Genomic DNA, 18,204 nt, shown 5'->3' with positions numbered 1-18,204 from the left:
GTCCATCCACATACCTCACCAACGGCTCCCAACAGACTAGCTTTCATTGACATCCAACCACTTTCAAGCTCAACCACATCATCCTCTACCCTACTCAGCCTCTCTTTTAATGCCTCCCTTACTGTCCCCTCTTTCAACCTCCACACCTTCATTCTCGGTTGGTACTTCACCCGCCGAGCTCTCCTCGCACCTTTCACCCTTATGTCGCAGACAACCAAGTGGTGCTGTGAAACAGCCTCCTCCCCCGGGATCACCTTTGTGTCCCGGAGGTGCCCCCTATCTCGCCTATGCACCATCAGGTAGTCAACGGTTGTCGTCGACCCACCTGACATGTATGTAACAAGCTTATTATCCTCTTTCTGGAACTGAGTATTACAAATCAACAAATCAGCTCCATCAGCTCCATCAGCAAACTCCAAAATCCTTTCACCTTCTCCATTTCTCACACCATATCCGTAACCCCTATGAACTCCCTCAAAACCATCCTTACTCCTTCCCACATGTCCATTCAGGTCTCCTCCCACCACAACAACTTCCTCATCTTTCACATTTTCCATCAGCTTCTCTATCGCACACCAGAACTTGTCCTTCTCTTCATCGCTTCGACCAACCTGCGGAGCATATCCCGAGATGACGTTCACCAAGAGCTTTCCAATCATCATTTTCACCATCATCAACCTATCACTCGCTCTAGTCACACTCACCACACTGTCTACAAACTCCTCAGAAAACAGGACACCAACACCATTCACGCCCCCCGGGCACCCTTGCCACACAAACTTGTATTTCTGTCCCTGCCTACCCTTCACCATTCTCACACCACTTCCCTTCCATCTCGTCTTTTGCACACAACATATGTCCACTCTTCTTCTGACCAATACTTCCACCACTTCTCCTGATCTCCCTGTCATTGTCCCTACATTCCATGTCCCAAACCTCAGAAACCGATCTCCACTTCGGGCTGCACCCTGCCCATATGTAGTTGTAATTGTCATGGTTCTCTTTTTGAGGCAATGTTTTTATGGCTGGATGCCCTTTCTGGCGCCAACCCTCTTAGTCGTCTCTTACGACACGCAGGGATACGGTGTACCTATTCTGTCCAGGGTACACACTGGGAAACGTTTAAAACATGGAAATTCTGGGGGGTGGGGGGGGGGGGGTGGCGTCAGCATCACGGCTGCGGTTTAAACATGTTCCAACAATATCCAAACAGAACCATGAAAACCATGAAAAACAATCTGGGAAAAGTCTCCAAGCGAGAACGTGGATTTGAGAAAGAAATAGCAGAGGCGGAAGAAAAACGAGATACAGGGGGCGGGGCACAAGTCAAGACGAGGAGGAGAGCGAACAAGCACGTGTCCGGGAGGAGAGAAAGAATCAATATAGAATTCTTTGTCTAGGGAGGTGAGGTGAGGGGGAGAAAATAAAATAAAAGAAACAAGTAATACAGCGAAGGAAAGAACTTAAATTGACAAAACACCGACGGGGGGAGGGAAGCCTCAAGTTACCAGGCCGCGCACGAGGTACGACCCAGAAAACGATTAATTACACACATGTTTGTACGAATTACAAACCAATACTAACTAGAAACACACAATAACACGTACACAGTAAAATAACCAGTGGAAATTTGACAAAGACAAGAATGGGAAAATACTTAAACTTTGATGCCGTGGAGAGCTCGAAGTACGCTTCACTCGCCCGAGGAACCGGAAGCTCAGGAAGATGAAGGGAAGAATAAATGAAAATAAATATGTGGGTAAGTCAGTGCACTTAGCTCCGATCACTGGTGGGATTTCGTCAGGGTCTGTGAACGGGTCCGGGGTGCTAGCGACGTTGCGCGCTAAGCGTGCGCATTGGCCATTTATCACTACTTCAAATACATAAAATTAGAATCAGGTGCACCAGCTCAGGTGCAAATGATTAGAACATTGTTAGAGAGGATCTTGGAGGAACCTGTCTTATTTAAACCTCAGACATTTCGTTTGGTTTGCTCTTTGTTGTTGAAGTGTGCGGCGTCACCAGGCCTCGATCAAAAGCGCTCTCTGAGGCCTTCAGAAAGCAAGATTATAGATGCCGACGAGTCTGGGAAGGGATTTAAAAAAGATCTCCAAACAATTTGAAATCAATCATTCAACTGTCCGGAAGATCATCTACAAGTGGAGAAGATTCCAAACAACTGCCAACTTGTTCAGGCCAGGCCGCCCCAGCAAGTTCAGCCCGAGGGCAGACCGCAAGATGCTGAAAGAAGTCTCTAAGAACCCCAGAATGTCATCACGGGACCTGCAGGTAGCTCTTGCCACTGTTGATGTCAAAGTGCACGAGTCCACCATTAGAAAGAGGCTGCACAAATTTGATCTACATGGGAAGTGTGCCAGGACGAAACCTTTGCCGTCCAGAAAGAACATCAGGGCAAGACTAAAGTTTGCCAATGAACACCGAGGCAAAGACCAGCACTTCTGGAACAATGTGCTCTGTACAGATGAGTCAAAGGTAGAGCTATTTGGCCACAGTACCAGAAGACATGTTTGGTGAAAACCAAAGACAGCATTTGACCACAAGAACCTGATACCAACTGTAAAGCATGGTGGTGGAAATATTATGGTTTGGGGCAGCTTTGCTGCATCAGGGTCTAGGCAGCGCACCATCATATAATCCACTATGAATTCTTCATTGTACCAGAGGGTGCTTGAGGATAATGTGAGGCCATCTGTCGGAAAGTTGAAGCTCAACCGAAGGTGGACCTTGCAACATGACAATGACCCTAAGCATACCAGTAAATCCACCAAGGAATGGCTGGAAAGAAAGAAATGGAGGGTTCTGGAATGGCCAAGTCAAAGCCCGGATCTAAATCCCATCGAGAGGTTGTGGGGGGATTTGAAACGAGCTGTGCATGCAAGAAACCCCTCAAACACGGCACAGCTGAAAGAATTCTGCATGAAGGAGTGGGCAAAAATTTCTCCCAGTAGACGTCAGAGACTGGTAGACAGTTATAAGAAACGCCTCCTTGAGGTTGTTTCTGCCAAAGGGGGCAATACCACCTATTAGAGCCAAGGGTGTACTTACTTTTTCCACATGCGAAATTTGCATTTATGTTTATTTAAATTATACAATGGACTACAAAATGTAAATGTTTCATGATATTTGTTATATCACCTTTATCTATCAATATTGTTGAAATGAAGATCAAATAGCTGAATGTTGAAATATGTTGAAAAAGTCAAAACTTTACATGGGGTGTACTTACTTTTTCACGTGACTGTAGCTGTGGCATTCTCATGAGTAAGGGATTCTACCGTGGAGGTTCCTCGGGTCCTTGCTATTATTTCCGACTATTTTCTCTTGAACGACTCGACGTGGGACCATCAATCCCATCGGATTATAAAGGTCTTTGTCTGGGGATTTCCGCAAATCTCGTGAGATTGTGAAAGAACATCGATCATTATTTACTTTTGACAGTGTGCGCGCGGCAGTGTCAGAAAGAAGATAATTATTTATTGGAACATTTAAGCTTCTCATGGTCACTTGAGAGTTGCAATTCCATAGGGTTTCTGCATATCTTCTGGGATCGTGAGTTGGACAGGTGACCGTGATGGCCATGTCATGTAGGAGCCATGCTGTTTTTTTCGATCGCAGTTTCTGTGAAGTTGGTGATAGCATCATAGAGGCGGTGAAAGAGTTAAATATTCCACTGTTTCAATGAGATTATGCAGAAATATGTAATAATCGATGTGGGAATGACCTCCTCCTTTATGAGCTGGATGAGGGGAGAACAGAGTTGGGGTTGGGAGGAGGAGGGAGAGAGAGCAAAGATGGGACAGAGTTGTGAGGGGAGGTTGAGGCTTTGGTTGAGGGGTTGAGGACTTGGGTTTGGGAGGGGAGGGGTTGATAACCTGGTGTTTGTTAAGGGGGGGAGGGGGGTGGAGTTGAGGACTTGAAGTCACATTTTTCATTACGTGGATGTTCCGTGGGTCACTGCTAGTGGTTCACAATGTGTCGAGTAACGACACTAGCTGCTGTGATTTCACTGAATGAGCAGGTGTTTGGCAAGTCAGTGTAGATTTTGATTTGATACATACGGCACAAAAACTATACTATCTCAATCAACAGTTGTAGCTTTAGCAGGAATGGGTTAAATCAAATGTCTTGTCCTGTTTTCATGTGCCAAATAGCTCTTTGTTGACATAGACAGTGTCTTCTAAGGGCTTTATACTATTCTTATGCTGTTCTTATTCTTATACTATATTATACTTGCATATACTATTCTTATACTAGACCTCTTATATTGTAAATCCTCATTCCAACCCACACTGGACACCCCCTTTCTCCCCCACCCCACCAAACCCCCCCCCCCTCCCCCCCACTCCCCCCCACTCGACCTCAAGGGCATACATATATATCTGATACGTAAGATTGTTTGACCTGAAGATCAGCAGTTTTGTTGAACACTTTCTACAAATGAGGTGAACAAGACCATGAGGTATTAAAACTGGAAAGTGGTTGTTTTTGTTTTTAACCAATCTGGCATTCTCGGCAGGTTTTGGTTTTGTAACGTTTGAGAGTGAAGAAGTGGTTGAAAAAGTGTGCGAAATCCATTTCCACGAAATCAACAACAAGATGGTAAGTGATCACTTATTCTGATGTATGATAACATCAAACTCTCCTCCTGTCATTTTGCATGAGTTGTTGTCCAACCTGTTGGCCATGTGTATGTTTGGGCAGGTCTCTGACAATCTGCCTAGTTTGGGGGTTAGGGTGGGGGTGGCGGGGGGGGGGGGGGCAGCCATCCAGCCAGCCATATACCGTGTTTCCTCCATTGAACGCATTGGACGTTTATTTATTTTTCAACCCGCTCTTAAGAGTGGTGCTTATTGAAAGAACATCCTGTATGTGTGGTGGTTTATAATTTTTGCTTCTTTAGCGAACTTTCATTTTTTATCACACAATGAAGTCATTTATCTCATTCGCATACATACTCACATTAAATGAACTCGATGGAGTCATCGCTGTCGTACATTGGCTCATCAGTCACAGTACTTTTGACGGACGGAGAACACAACTAGACTTTGTTCAATGAGCGGAAAGCAACTTGCTCGTGACTGCTTTGCTTCGTTTTATGTACGACTAATTGTGCCTACCCGTTAATCGAATGACAGCATGTTGCATTTCACAAACCTTTACAAATCAAAAGACAGCGTGTTGCATTTTACATATTGCGTATCTATCTATGAATCTCAATGAGGTGGTAAAATGGGGGGGCACTTATTACATAGAGTTGGGTGCTCTTTATTGGAGAAAATACGGTATGGTTATGCGCTTATTGGAGAAAACTGCGCTTAACTAGAACGGCTCTTAGTAGAGCCTGTACCTCCGCCAGGCTTGAATAGTTTGTTTTGCATCTCACTGAGAGGCCGGATATAGATCTGGAACTCCAACATTCAATCAGTTCTTCCTTGTCACACACACTTTGTCCTCCAAGTTTCTTCCGAATCCATCCACAACTTTTTGAGATATTGTGCTTTGTATAGTTTTTGGCCTTAGCTCTCAATGGATGGAGGCCCTCAATATCAGTCATGAGATCAGGGCCGTCTCTGGACATATCTAGAGCTTTTGATAGTCTCGCATCCTGCTTTGCTCTCCAAACTGTCTGCCTATGGAATCCAAAGCCAACTCGACTCTTGGATTACTGACATCCTCCACTCTCACAAGAGGTGACCAAGAACCCGATGGTCACTCTGGCTGAGCTTCAGAGATCCTGTGTGGAGATGGGAGAAACTTCCAGAAGGACAACCATCACTGCAACACCCCACCGATCTGGGCTTTATGGCAGAGTGGCCAGACGGAAACCAAACAGTTCAATATTGGTTTCATCAGACCACAGAATCTTGTTTCTCACAGTCTGAGAGTCCTTTAGGTGCTTTTTTGCAAACTCCAAGTGGGCTTTCATGTGTCTTTCACTGAGGAGAGGCTTCCGTCTGGCTTCCGTCTAGCTTCTTCCTCTTCTCGTCAATTATATATACACCGTATATATACAGTCACGTGAAAAAGTAAGTACACCCCATGTCAAGTTTTGACCTTTTTCAACATATTTCAACATACAGCTATTTGATCTTCATTTTAACAATATTGATAGATAAATGTGATATAATATAACAAATATCATGAAGCATTTACATTTTGTAGTCCATTGTATAATTTAAATAAACATAAATGCAAATTTCGCATGTGGAAAAAGTAAGTACACCCCTACATTTATCACGACTTCAAATACCTAAAATTCGAATCAGGTGCACCAGCTCAGGTGCAAATGATTAGAACATCGTTAGAGAGGATCTTGGAGGAACCTGTCTTATTTAAACCTCAGACATTTAGTTTGGTTTGCTCGTTGTTGTTGAAGTGTGCGGCGTCACCATGCCTAGATCAAAAGAGATCTCTGAGGCCTTCAGAAAGAAGGTTGTAGATGCCTACGAGTCTGGGAAGGGATTTAAAAAGATCTCCAAACAATTTTAAATCAATCATTCGACTGTCCGGAAGATCATCTACAAGTGGAGAAGATTCCAAACAACTGCCAACTTGTTCAGGCCAGGCCGCCCCAGCAAGTTCAGCCCGAGAGCAGACCGCAAGATGCTGAAAGAAGTCTCTAAGAAACCTAGAATGTCATCACGGGACCTACAGGTAGCTCTTGCCACTGTTGATGTCAAAGTGCACGAGTCTACCATTAGAAAGAGGCTGCACAAATTTGATCTACATGGGAGGTGTGCCAGGAGGAAACCTTTGCTGTACAGAAAGAACATCAGGGCAAGACTAAAGTTTGCCAATGAACACCGAGGCAAAGACCAGCACTTCTGGAACAATGTGCTCTGTACAAATGAGTCAAAGGTAGAGCTATTTGGCCACAGTACCAGAAGACATGTTTGGCGAAAACCAAAGACAGCATTTGACCACAAGAACCTGATACCAACTGTAAAACATGGTGGTGGAAATATTATGGTTTGGGGCAGCTTTACTGCATCAGGGTCTGGGCAGCTCACCATCATAGAATCCACTATGAATTCTTCATTGTACCAGAGGGTGCTTGAGGATAATGTGAGGCCATCTGTCGGAAAGTTGAAGCTCAACCGAAGGTGGACCCTGCAACATGACAATGACCCTAAACATACCAGTAAATCCACCAAAGGAATGGCTGAAAAGAAAGAAATGGAGGGTTCTGGAATGGCCAAGTCAAAGCCCGGATCTAAATCCCATCGAGATGTTGTGGGGGGATTTGAAATGAGCTGTGATGCAAGAAACCCCTCAAACATTGCACAGCTGAAAGAATTCTGCATGGAGGAGTGGGCAAAAATTTCACGCAGTCGATGTCAGAGACTGGTAGACAGTTATAAGAAACGCCTCCTTGAGGTTGTTTCTGCCAAAGGGGGCAATACCACCTATTAGAGCCAAGGGTGTACTTACTTTTTCCACATGCGAAATTTGCATTTATGTTTATTTAAATTATACAATGGACTACAAAATGTAAATGTTTCATGATATTTGATGTATTATATCACCTTTATCTATTAATATTGTTGAAATGAAGATCAAATAGCTGTGTGTTGAAATGTGTTGAAAAAGTCAAAACTTTACATGGGGTGTACTTACTTTTTCACGTGACTGTGTGGTAGCAACAATCTGCTTCCCCACGGCCCCGCTTCCCGATGTACTCAGAATGAGAGCCAGGAAGCAGTCAGAACTGTTCACACTGTGTTTATTACAAGAGCCTATTGCGTGCACGGAAGATTTTCCTTGGTGATGCACCTTAGACGGCCGCGCCCAGCACACGGCAGCACGACCCATATTAGCAAGAAGCAAGTCGTGATGCGTACAATTGTTACGTGGTCCTCCCGGTAACTACCTGGTCTTGGTGACCCCCGGACCGTGGGAGGGACCCCGCCAGAAAGATATATGATTTATACGCTTTCGTAACGCAATCAATATGAAAGACACAACAATTCAAGTCAATAAGAAACCCCCACACCAAGGATCCGGATTAATGGATAATATATTCCCAATCAATCAACCACACTCAACAATCAATCAACAATATTACTCAGATGGCCATCTCATATATTTCCCCCCTTTCCCCACTCACGACCCCTCAATGGTCACTGTCCCTCACAATGTCTCTGGGCCCCTCCAGACCAAGGTGAAGGTCGACTTCCCCGCACACGGGCGGTTGAACGAACCCCTGGCTGACGTGTTCCAAACGTGCACGTCGCGTACCGGGAACAGCTGCTGCAGCGCACACCTCCCTGCAAAGCAACGCGGGCAAAGCAAAGCGCGGCTTGCAAAGCGCGCGAGGCCCAAGGTGCGACCCGTACGCGTCCTTGTAGACGTGGAGGCGAACTGTGCCGGACGCTTGGTTCCGTGCACGAACCCACGGCAACTTGACGTGTAATCGGTAATTACCCCGCGCAGGTAACTCCTCTCGCCAGACGGGCTCTCAAACGCAGCGTCCCCCACGCTGCTCAATATCGACACCGCTCGCGTCTGAGCTGGGCGAGGAAGAGGAAGATAGCCGCTTCTCCCCGACCTCGTGTCTTTTTCTTCTTCCGGGTCACCATCCCGTTTCCGGTCTCCTGTTATCCGGAGCCTCTCTAACCATTTAACCACAACAACCTTTAATAGAATAAACATTAATAAGCAATGACATGAATAGTAATTCACCTAAACCCAGAATCCGTAACACTCCCCCCCTTCAAGAAAGAAAGTTTGAACCCCGCGAAAACTTTCTGGGCCGGCCAACTTTGATAAACAAACCCGATACCCCAAATCATCAGTTCCCCCCAGGCACAATTATCGCATCTCAAAAATAAAGCAACAAACTTTCACCAAAAACCCCCCCGAGATTCCAAGGTAATTCCCTCTAGACCAAGCGTCAACAACTTCTAGTTGCTCTTGGATGGAGGCCCAGCTGAGTACTCACTACATGGACGCCTTAAGGAATGTGTGGTTCACGGTTAGTCCGGGGAGGAATTTTCATTACATGGACGCCTTTAAGAACGTGGAGTTCACGGTTAGTCCGTGCAGGAACGTTCCCTACCGGGACGCCTTTTAAGAACGTGGCGTTCACGGTTAGCCCGTGTAGGAGCCCAGGCTCGGCGGCTCCGCCGTATATCGAGTGCTTCAACTTCTCCGGACTCCTAACAGTTACGGTGGGACCCCTTGTCCCAGCAGTCACCTGACTGGCGGTCTCCTTCTCGGCCAGTCCTCTGCCAATCATTCTTTCGGGAGATGCCGTAACTCTGGGAGCCTCCATAGTAATATCGGCTGCTGCCCACACCAAAACTACCGCCAAGTGGTCCTCTTCTGTAGACCTCTCGACGCCTACGAAATGCCTTCCCTACTGTGATGGTCCGACCCTCCAAATCCTTACCATTCCAATTCTTCTCTGCCTCCCTGGCGTCTTTTGTGCTTGCAAACGTGACAAAGCCGAACCCTCTTGACCGTTGCGTTTCCCTGTCTTTTACTACCCGCACTTCCACCAGCGGCCCATATCTGTTGAAGACAGAGGTCAGAACTTCTTCCTCTGTGTTGAAGTTCAGTCCCCCTACAAATAACTTGGCACTTTTGTCGCCATCCCGAGCTGGGGTGGTGTTATTTCCCCTGCGGTGCTCTTTACCCACCCTCGGGTTACCATAAATTTGCCCCCCGGCCAAATCATTCCCGATAATCACAGATACTCCCTCTACAGGAAGCGTGGCTTGTAAACCGACGGTGACCGGTCCTGACACCAAATCGGATTCCAAATGGATAACATGAAGTGGGGCACTAACACAGCCACCGATCCCTTGTAACCGAACCCTATCACCAGTTGCGGTACTCTTTGACAATGGCAAAATGCCTTCAAGCATTAAGGATTGATGGGCTCCTGTGTCCCTCAATACCCTAACAGGTCTTGGGTTAGTCAAGTCTCCCTCGAGTGAGACAAACCCCTCATAAATAAATGGTTGGTAACTCTTCTGTGGGCGATTTCTTACGCTAGCCATCGCATTCGGAGTTGTAATAGTCGGACTCCGCTCTGGGTTGTCCCTTTTCATGAGGTAACAACTGGACATCAAGTGTCCAGGTTTTTTGCAAAAGGCGCAAGTAGGCCCGGAGGAAAAACTCGTGGTCTGCCTCGGGCCCCCCGGGAAATAAGTTTGTCTTGGGCCCGTAGCCCTCTGATTTCGAACAGTTGGGGTATCCGCATTGTCCCCATAATCCTCTCGAGGCCGCCGCCATGTATTGTCGTTCTCCGCACCGGGTGTTCCATAACTCCCCTGCTGAAGTCTAGGCGAGGAGCTAGGTGTGTGGACCCCTATCCGGTGTGTTAAGGCATAATCATCTGCCATGGTGGCTGCGTCCCACAACTTTGGTACTTTCTTTTCCTGCAGGTACACTTTGATGTCCTCGTGGACACACTGTTGAAATTCCTTCACCAGCATCAGGTCACGCAATGCTTCGAAGTCGTTCCCGACTCCTTTCGACTCACACCACCGATCAAACATGTTTTCTTTCACTCTGGCAAACTCCACATGGGTCTCACTCTCCCTCTTCCTGGCATTCCTGAATTTTTGCCGGTAAGCTTCAGGAACCAACTCATAGGCTTTGAGGATGTGCTTCTTCAATACCTCATAATCTGCACATTGGTCCATTGGTAGCGCCGAATAAATCTCTTGAGCTTTACCCACCAGCACACTTTGCACTGGTATGGTCCAGGCCTCCTCCGGCCAGTTTAACTGTCGAGCCACTTTCTCAAAGTGTGGAAAAAATTTAGCGACTTCCTTTTCACTGAAGGGTGGAACCAGCCTCACATGTCTGCCCACATCCCAGGTGTTCTGGCTAGGTGTCGACCCCGTCAGCAAGGGTGGTACCTCTCCCCGTTCTCTCATTAAATCCAGCTCCTTGAATTTAATTTCTTGCTGAAGCGCCAGATCACGTTCCTTCAACTCCCTTTCGGCTTTTCTCTCCTCTGCTTCGAGTTCCCTGGCAGCTCTCCTCTCCTCTGCTTTTCTCCCTTCTAACCTTTCCTGGAGTTCTCGTTCCACTCTCCTTTCCTCTGCTTGTTTCTCTTCTCTCCTCTCTTCTGCTTTCCTTTCTTCTTCTGCTTTCATCCTTTCTAACCTTTCCTGGAGTTCTCGTTCCACTCTCCTTTCCTCTGCTTGTTTCTCTTCTCTCCTCTCTTCTGCTTTCCTTTCCTCTTCTGTTCTTTCCTTTTCTGCTTTCCTTTCTTCTTCTTTGATCCGTTCCTGGCTCCGTAACTGCAACTCCAGTTTCCGGATCTCAACGTCTTCTGGTTCTTCGGGTAGCCACTGCCAGGCTAACTCGTCCCATGTTCCTAATCCCACCATAGATTGTATCACCGTGGTCTGCAACTCTGCCTTCCTCAAATTAGTTCGGACCTCCAAGTTAAAATGTTTGGCCAATTTCAAGAGGTCCGCTTAACGCTCGGAACTGTGCCTCACTAGGTGTTACCGCAAAGTTCTGTGCAACAAACGCCATGGTGACTATCGTTAACACCTGTTAACCTTCACCCAAGACTTTGCCACAATTTCTCAAAAATGTACCAATTAATAATTAATTAATTAATTTTAATTACTAAAAATTATTATTTTATTATGTTATACAATTTTAGATCCCGGACGAGCCCCCAAATTCTGTTACGTGGTCCTCCCGGTAACTACCTGGTCTTGGTGACTCCCGGACCGTGGGAGGGACCCCGCCAGAAAGATATATGATTTATACGCTTTCGTAACGCAATCAATATGAAAGACACAACAAATATGTGGGAAACGGGGGTTTCGGACGGGGGTTTCCCATTTACTCTCATATTGCAGGTCGGCTCCTCTGAGGGTGTCCCCGAGAGGAGGGGTCCCATGATGGAGGGGTCATCTCCTTCTAGTCAGCATTGCTGAGCCCCCTGGGGAACCGTCTGGCCTTTTGTCCGCCTGCCCCCTCTTTTTAGTCTCTGGCCTACCTGTCTAATCATGGGGCAATCCCTTACCCAATGGCCCAGTTGCCCACAGTGGAAGCATGTTCCAAATGGCGCCGGAGGCGCTGTGGGCCCTGAACCGTGCCAACTTGCAGGACGTGAAACGTAGGGCCCTGGTGGGTAGGGCCCTACCCACCTTGGCACCTGTTCCTGCGCGTGCACGGGAGGTGCGAAAGGCCCCCCACGCCCGGGCATTCCTCCTGGCCATTGAGCTGGGGGCACCACAGGGGGCCCACCCGGTCCCGGCACTTGTTCCCGCCAAAGTGGAGGCCCCCCTGGGTACCCTGCTCCAGTCCTAGCCCACGGGGCCGGCAGGCCGCCACCCACACCTGTCCACCCCGGCTTAATTGTCTGGGGTGGGAACCCTAGAGTATCCATCCCGTCTTCGTCGGATCCCTCTCCCTGTCCTTGTTCATACATGGGCCCCCCATTCTTCCCCACCGCACCAGCCAATCGCTCCTGCACCAGCATCTGTAGCATTTCATCCTTGACTTCGACTTTTCGTTCTATTCGTGTTTGACATTGGTCCGCGGCTGCGCATAATTCACGCACCCCCCTTGTCCGCCAGTCGAGCATGACATATTTCAATTGTTTCCTCACAGGGGCCAAGAGCCTGTCCACAAACAGATTTGCAAGCAAGCGTGGTGGAATTGCTGCTGCATTAACAAACTCCCCAAAGTTAATTAGAGCCCGAGTTAATCGGTCTAAGTAATCCCTGGCTCTTTCATCGTTGTGCTGGGTGTTTCTGTAAACTTTATCCCAATCTTGATCAGGCGGCATGAGCTCGTCTCGTATCACATCAAGAAGGTTATTTACCATCACCACATGGGTCCACTTCTGTCTGCGTTAGCGGCCGTCTCTCCGGCCATAAGGACACCATTTTTGCCTGTCGCCACACTCCGCTCAGGAGTACATGATTGCACATTACCCCTATATCCAAGGAATGACATAATATCCACTCCGCTAGCTTATCCCTGGCTCTCTCCGGCTCGGTCAACAGGGGCTTTATGGTCCGTGCCATAGCGGCCAACTCAGTTTCCTTAAATGCCATGCGCGCCATATACGGCTGCGGAGTCCCATGTCTATTGGTTCTCACCCCTATAACCTGAGCAGGCATAATTTGACTCGGGGGGGGGGGGGGGGGGGTCAGGGCTCGGGTGACCTTCCGTCATAGCAGGGCATAGAGTGAGTGAGTTACCCACCGGGCTGGGAAGGAAGAGGGGTACAGGGGTAGGGGTGGAAGGGGATGGAGGGAGCCGGGCTTCGGCCATCGGAGGAGCGGCCGCCACCGAGGCTCCTAGTCCAGGCTCTCTCCCTTGCTCCACTATCTGGGCCAATTCCCTAATCAGAGTTCGGTGGGGATTCCCAGCCCCTGTCGGTCCCATGGGGGCCGGTCTCCCTTGTGGCTCTGGGATCTTCACCTGTCTCACTCCCGCACGGGGAGGTCCTGCAGCCACTATCTGTTGCATCACTGGCAATGCCTTTTTTACCTCCCCTATAGTATCCTGCGCAGTCCGGAGGCTTCCCTTCAGACTGGCCTTCACAGATTGTTCCTCTCGGCGAAGACATTCTTCGGCCCACCAGCCGAATGCCTCCCAATGTACCTTCGACCTAGTCAACATGCTCTTCTCCTTTACTCTCAATACATTGTGTAAATGCTCTACGCAATCGCGGGCGAACGTCCCCTCAATAGGGAATATTAGCTTTGTGTTCTTATTCTTCCGCGTCCATGCGTTCCATAATCTCATATCTCTTACCGCGCCCTTTCCATGCTTCCGGAGCATGTACTCCACTGCCGGTCCGTCCTCGGATAAGTCCGCGGCTCCAAATGCCATTTGCCCGTTACCCATATTTACTGACGTTTCTCACCTTGCGCCGCAACACGTTAGCTCTATTGGGGGCTATTATTCTGCCTCCCCACTGATGGATGCTCCCTTCCCGACGATACCCTTAGTGTCGCCGGGTAGGCCCCGAGAAGAGGTCTTGGGGCGCGCGCTAATGCGTCACCACTGGACTCTCCCGCCGGGCCTACACACTTCCGAACGTGGGCCGCGTTCGGCCACTTCCTACGTTCGCGACGCGTCGAGTGTCCACGCTACTGATACACTCCGCTCCCAGCTCAGGCCGGAGCAATTTTTTTTTTACTCCCGCATCCTGTAACACACTTGTGCAAACAGTTCCTTCCCCTTACCTCTTAGTCCGAAACCTGCGCCGGAGTTGGAAGTCAAGACGGCCCCGCTCGCTCAGAGGCAGCACAAGTCACCGATATTCCGAGAAAGATCTCACCTTTTTTGGGGTGGGGGGGGGGGGGGGGCCTCGACCGTATTGCTGCCACCGAGCGGGGAAGACCGTCCCCCCCCCCCCCCCCCCCTCCGGGCAAATGCCCTGCTCGCTGCGCCAGCTGTGGTAACAACAATCTGCTTCCCCACGGCTCCGCTTCCCGATGTACTCAGAATGAGAGCCAGGAAGCAGTCAGAACTGTTCACACTGTGTTTATTACAAGAGTCTATTGCGTGCACGGAAGATTTTCCTTGGTGATGCACCTTAGACAGCCGCGCCCAGCACACGGCAGCACGACCCGTATTAGCAAGAAGCAAGTCGTGATGCGTACAATGCACAAGGAAGCGCCTCGAGGCCATACACTGAAAATCTTAGCTTTTCACCCCGAGCAAGTCATATACATAGTTTTTACCACGTCCCCCCCCTACCCTCATCCCTAGCTGGGATCAAAGAGGTGGCCCAGACAGCAAGGAGCCTGCGTGGGAAGCAAGGCCACAGAGAGGGCACAATATTTTAGTTTGGAGGGTACACGCAATCCAGTGCACCGGCCTTGGGGCCGACAGATCTCCCTGAGAATGTTTTCTGAAGTTGGGGAAGAATGGAGTTGTCGCATGTGGTCTTAGACTGCCCTCAAGAGGCTAGAGGGAGCACAGTGACTTAATACTCAGTACAATGAGCCCCCCCCCCCCCCCAATCGTTGCCACGACACGAGCCACAAGTTGAAGCTCAACCGAAGGTGGACCCTGCAACATGACAATGACCCTAAACATACCAGTAAATCCACCAAAGAATGCCTGAAAAGAAAGAAATGGAGGGTTCTGGAATGGCCAAGTCAAAGCCCGGATCTAAATCCCATCGAGAGGTTGTGGGGGGATTTGAAACAAGCTGTACATGCAAGTAACCCCTCAAACACCGCACAGCTGAAAGAATTGTGCATGGAGGAGTGGGCAAAAATTTCTCCCAGTCGATGTCAGAGACTGGTAGACAGTTATAAGAAACGCCTCCTTGAGGTTGTTTCTGCCAAAGGGGGCAATACCACCTATTAGAGCCAAGGGTGTACTTACTTTTTCCACATGCGAAATTTGCATTTATGTTTATTTAAATTATACAATGGACTACAAAATGTAAATGTTTCATGATATTTGATGTATTATATCACCTTTATCTATTAATATTGTTGAAATGAAGATCAAATAGCTGTGTGTTGAAATGTGTTGAAAAAGTCAAAACTTTACATGGGGTGTACTTACTTTTTCACGTGACTATGAAAATGAATGATCGTTTTAAGGCCATTTTCCCCGCTGCTGCGCGGGTTAGCCTTGCGGGCCCCATGACAATCATGGTTCCCTGTTTGAGGCAATGTTTTTATGGCCGGATGCCCTTCCTGACGCCAACCCTTAGTCGCCTCTTACGATGCGCAGGGATACGGTGTACCTATTCTAAACCGGGGTACACACCGTGACTGTATGTATATATATGTATATATGTATATATATATGTATATATATGTATATATATGTGTATGTATATATATATATATGTAGATACAGACTTGGCATTTAATATGGAATATATTTCTTTTCTTGACTTGGGTTTACTTTCTGAACTCATTATATCAATCTGGTGAGTTTCTTTTACGCTTCGGTGATTTCGTTGTTGAAAGAACCATGTCACTGATTGTCTGTCGCAGCAAGAAGTCAATATCAGGATTATATCACAGGTGGCGTGACAAAATGTACGGCCAGGTACATTTGATGATTGGCTTCACAATCGGGTATATAAGGGTTGTTGCGTTCTGTATTAGTGGAAAACAACTGCTGCCCATCTTCAAAAGTTATTGCCACTTCCTCTGGAGATGGTCCGTCAACTCGGCAATGCTGTTTGTCATGGAGTGGTGACCTTACGAAATTCCGGCATGAAACAGCGTGCTATTGCTCGACAGTATGGCAGCACTCAAGGTCAGGTGTCAAAGATCCTGAAACTAAATGCTCAGAGGGGTGTCCCTTCTCCAATACTGAGGCCAGGACGTCCCCGCAGAACCACAAGGAGGGATGATCGCCAGCTGCACCGGTTAGTCCGCAATGGCCCTACCAAGTCAGCTAATCGGCTTAGGGCTGAGTGGCAGCAACTGACAAATTTGCCTGTATCCAGAAGGCTAGTCAACCAACGACTGGTTCAAGCAGGCTATCATGCCAGGCGTCCCCTGAGAAAGCCACACCTGACCAGACAACAGTGCCAGCGCCGATTGCAGTGGTCCAGAGAGCACCGTCAATGGCAGCCAGGACACTGGAATCACGTGATCTTCAGTGACAAGTCTAGATTTCTGGTCTATCGTCAAGTTGGCCACGTCCGAGTGCGCAGACAAGTGCATTGAAGCCTACAACGAAGATTGTATAGTGCCAAGAGTCCAAACTGGAGGTGGTGGGGTGACCGTTTGGGCTGCTTTTAATTTTAATGCAGGGGGAAAAACTGACCTGGTTGTTCTGAATGGAAACTTGAACCAGTTCAAGTACAGGGCCATTCTAGAAGAAACATTGCTTCCATTTGCTCGTGCAGCCTTTCGAGGAAACTTTGTCTTCCAAGATGACAATGCACGGCCTCATTGTGCTCGCATAATCCAACACTTTCTTGCTGACCGTGGTGTAGAGCATATGGAGTGGCCTGCCATGTCCCCGGATATGAATCCGATAGAGAACTTGTGGGCAGAATTAACGCGTCAAATCGACAACTTGGACCAGCAGCCTGCCTCTGTGCGTGAATTGCAGCAGGCTATTGTCACTGCATGGCAAGCGATTCCTGTCCCAACCTTGGCAAATCTCGTGAACAGCATGCTTCAACGTGTACGTGCTCTCCTGGATGCTCGTGGAGGTTACACGAAGTACTGAGCTGTAATTTTACTGTCTGTAATCCCAGTCGTAATTTAACTTTAGTTTTTGTTTAAAAAAAATTTGGCTAATGTGCAAAAGAAAGAGATACTTCTGGAAAACGTACAGAAGTTTAACACAGTACTGTCCGTGAATTGAGTTTGATATCAGTTTACATCACTTTCAAGGATAAATTTATTTGCTTCGAAATGTGAAATGTGGTTTTTGTTTCTTTAAAAGGTCACATTAACAAAATCTAGAATAATTTCAACATAATTCCAATGAACTTTTGGTTCAAAGTCATCTTGAAAAGTAAGTTCATCCCCACAAAAAAAAATATTCCATATTAAATGCCAAGTCTGTATATGTATATAATATATGTTTGCATGGACAAATTCTGTCTGAAGTTACTCATTCTCGAGTTGCATTCCTTTCAGGTGCATGTGATTCTGTAGCCCGACCATGTATACGAAATTGTATGCAATTCAATGGGCAGTATGGTTGCGACTGGTGTTTACATCCTGGTAAAAGTGTTGAAAAGGGTGGAGGAAGAGTTCATGCTTATCCGTTCAATGATCCTGAACCTGAGGTCCGCACGCACGAGAAATGGGAAGATGATGCCATTACAGCCACACCAGGGAATCCAGTTAATGGGGTGAAAGGTCCTTGTATGTTACTCTTCCTACCCATGTTCAATATTGTTCGAGGATTTGTGCCAGACTACATGCATTGTGTGTTATTGGGTGTTGTTCGTCAGTTTATGAAACTTTGGTTAGATTCCAGCTATCATCAAAAGGAGTGGTACCTTGGTCCATGCCCTGATGCATTAGATAATTAATAGATTACTGAACATGAAGCCTCCCAGAGAGGTGAGGCGTGCACCACGATCTATTACAACACGGAGTTATTGGAAGGCTACAGAGTGGAAGTCATTTTTGTTGTATTATTCACCATTTGTTCTTTTTGGCTTGTTGCCAAATCCACACTATAAGCATTGGTGTCTCCTTGTTTTTGCTCTGCACTCACTCTTGCAGTCAAAAGTCACCAGAA

At 47.6% G+C, this 18,204-nt stretch overlaps 1 protein-coding gene across 5 annotated transcripts in view; it reads left to right on the top strand.

The window, feature by feature from the left end:
* The window catches only part of LOC137432218 (RNA-binding protein Musashi homolog 2), a 249,447-nt gene that overhangs the window by 140,244 nt on the left and 90,999 nt on the right, over positions 1 to 18,204 (top strand). For all 5 annotated transcript variants that reach the window (XM_068123945.2, XM_068123950.2, XM_068123946.2 and 2 more), the window contains exon 8: positions 4,538 to 4,620. In XM_068123945.2, coding sequence (XP_067980046.1) covers positions 4,538 to 4,620 — 83 coding nt within the window. The remainder of the gene's footprint in view (positions 1 to 4,537; positions 4,621 to 18,204) is intronic.

Source organism: Myxine glutinosa, chromosome 8 (genome assembly GCF_964187855.1).
Source record: "Myxine glutinosa chromosome 8, kmMyxGlut1.1, whole genome shotgun sequence".
NCBI classification, from domain to species: Eukaryota; Metazoa; Chordata; class Myxini; order Myxiniformes; family Myxinidae; genus Myxine; species Myxine glutinosa.
The sequence above is the reverse complement of the archived record's forward strand: the minus strand, read 5'-3'. Positions and strand labels throughout refer to the sequence as shown.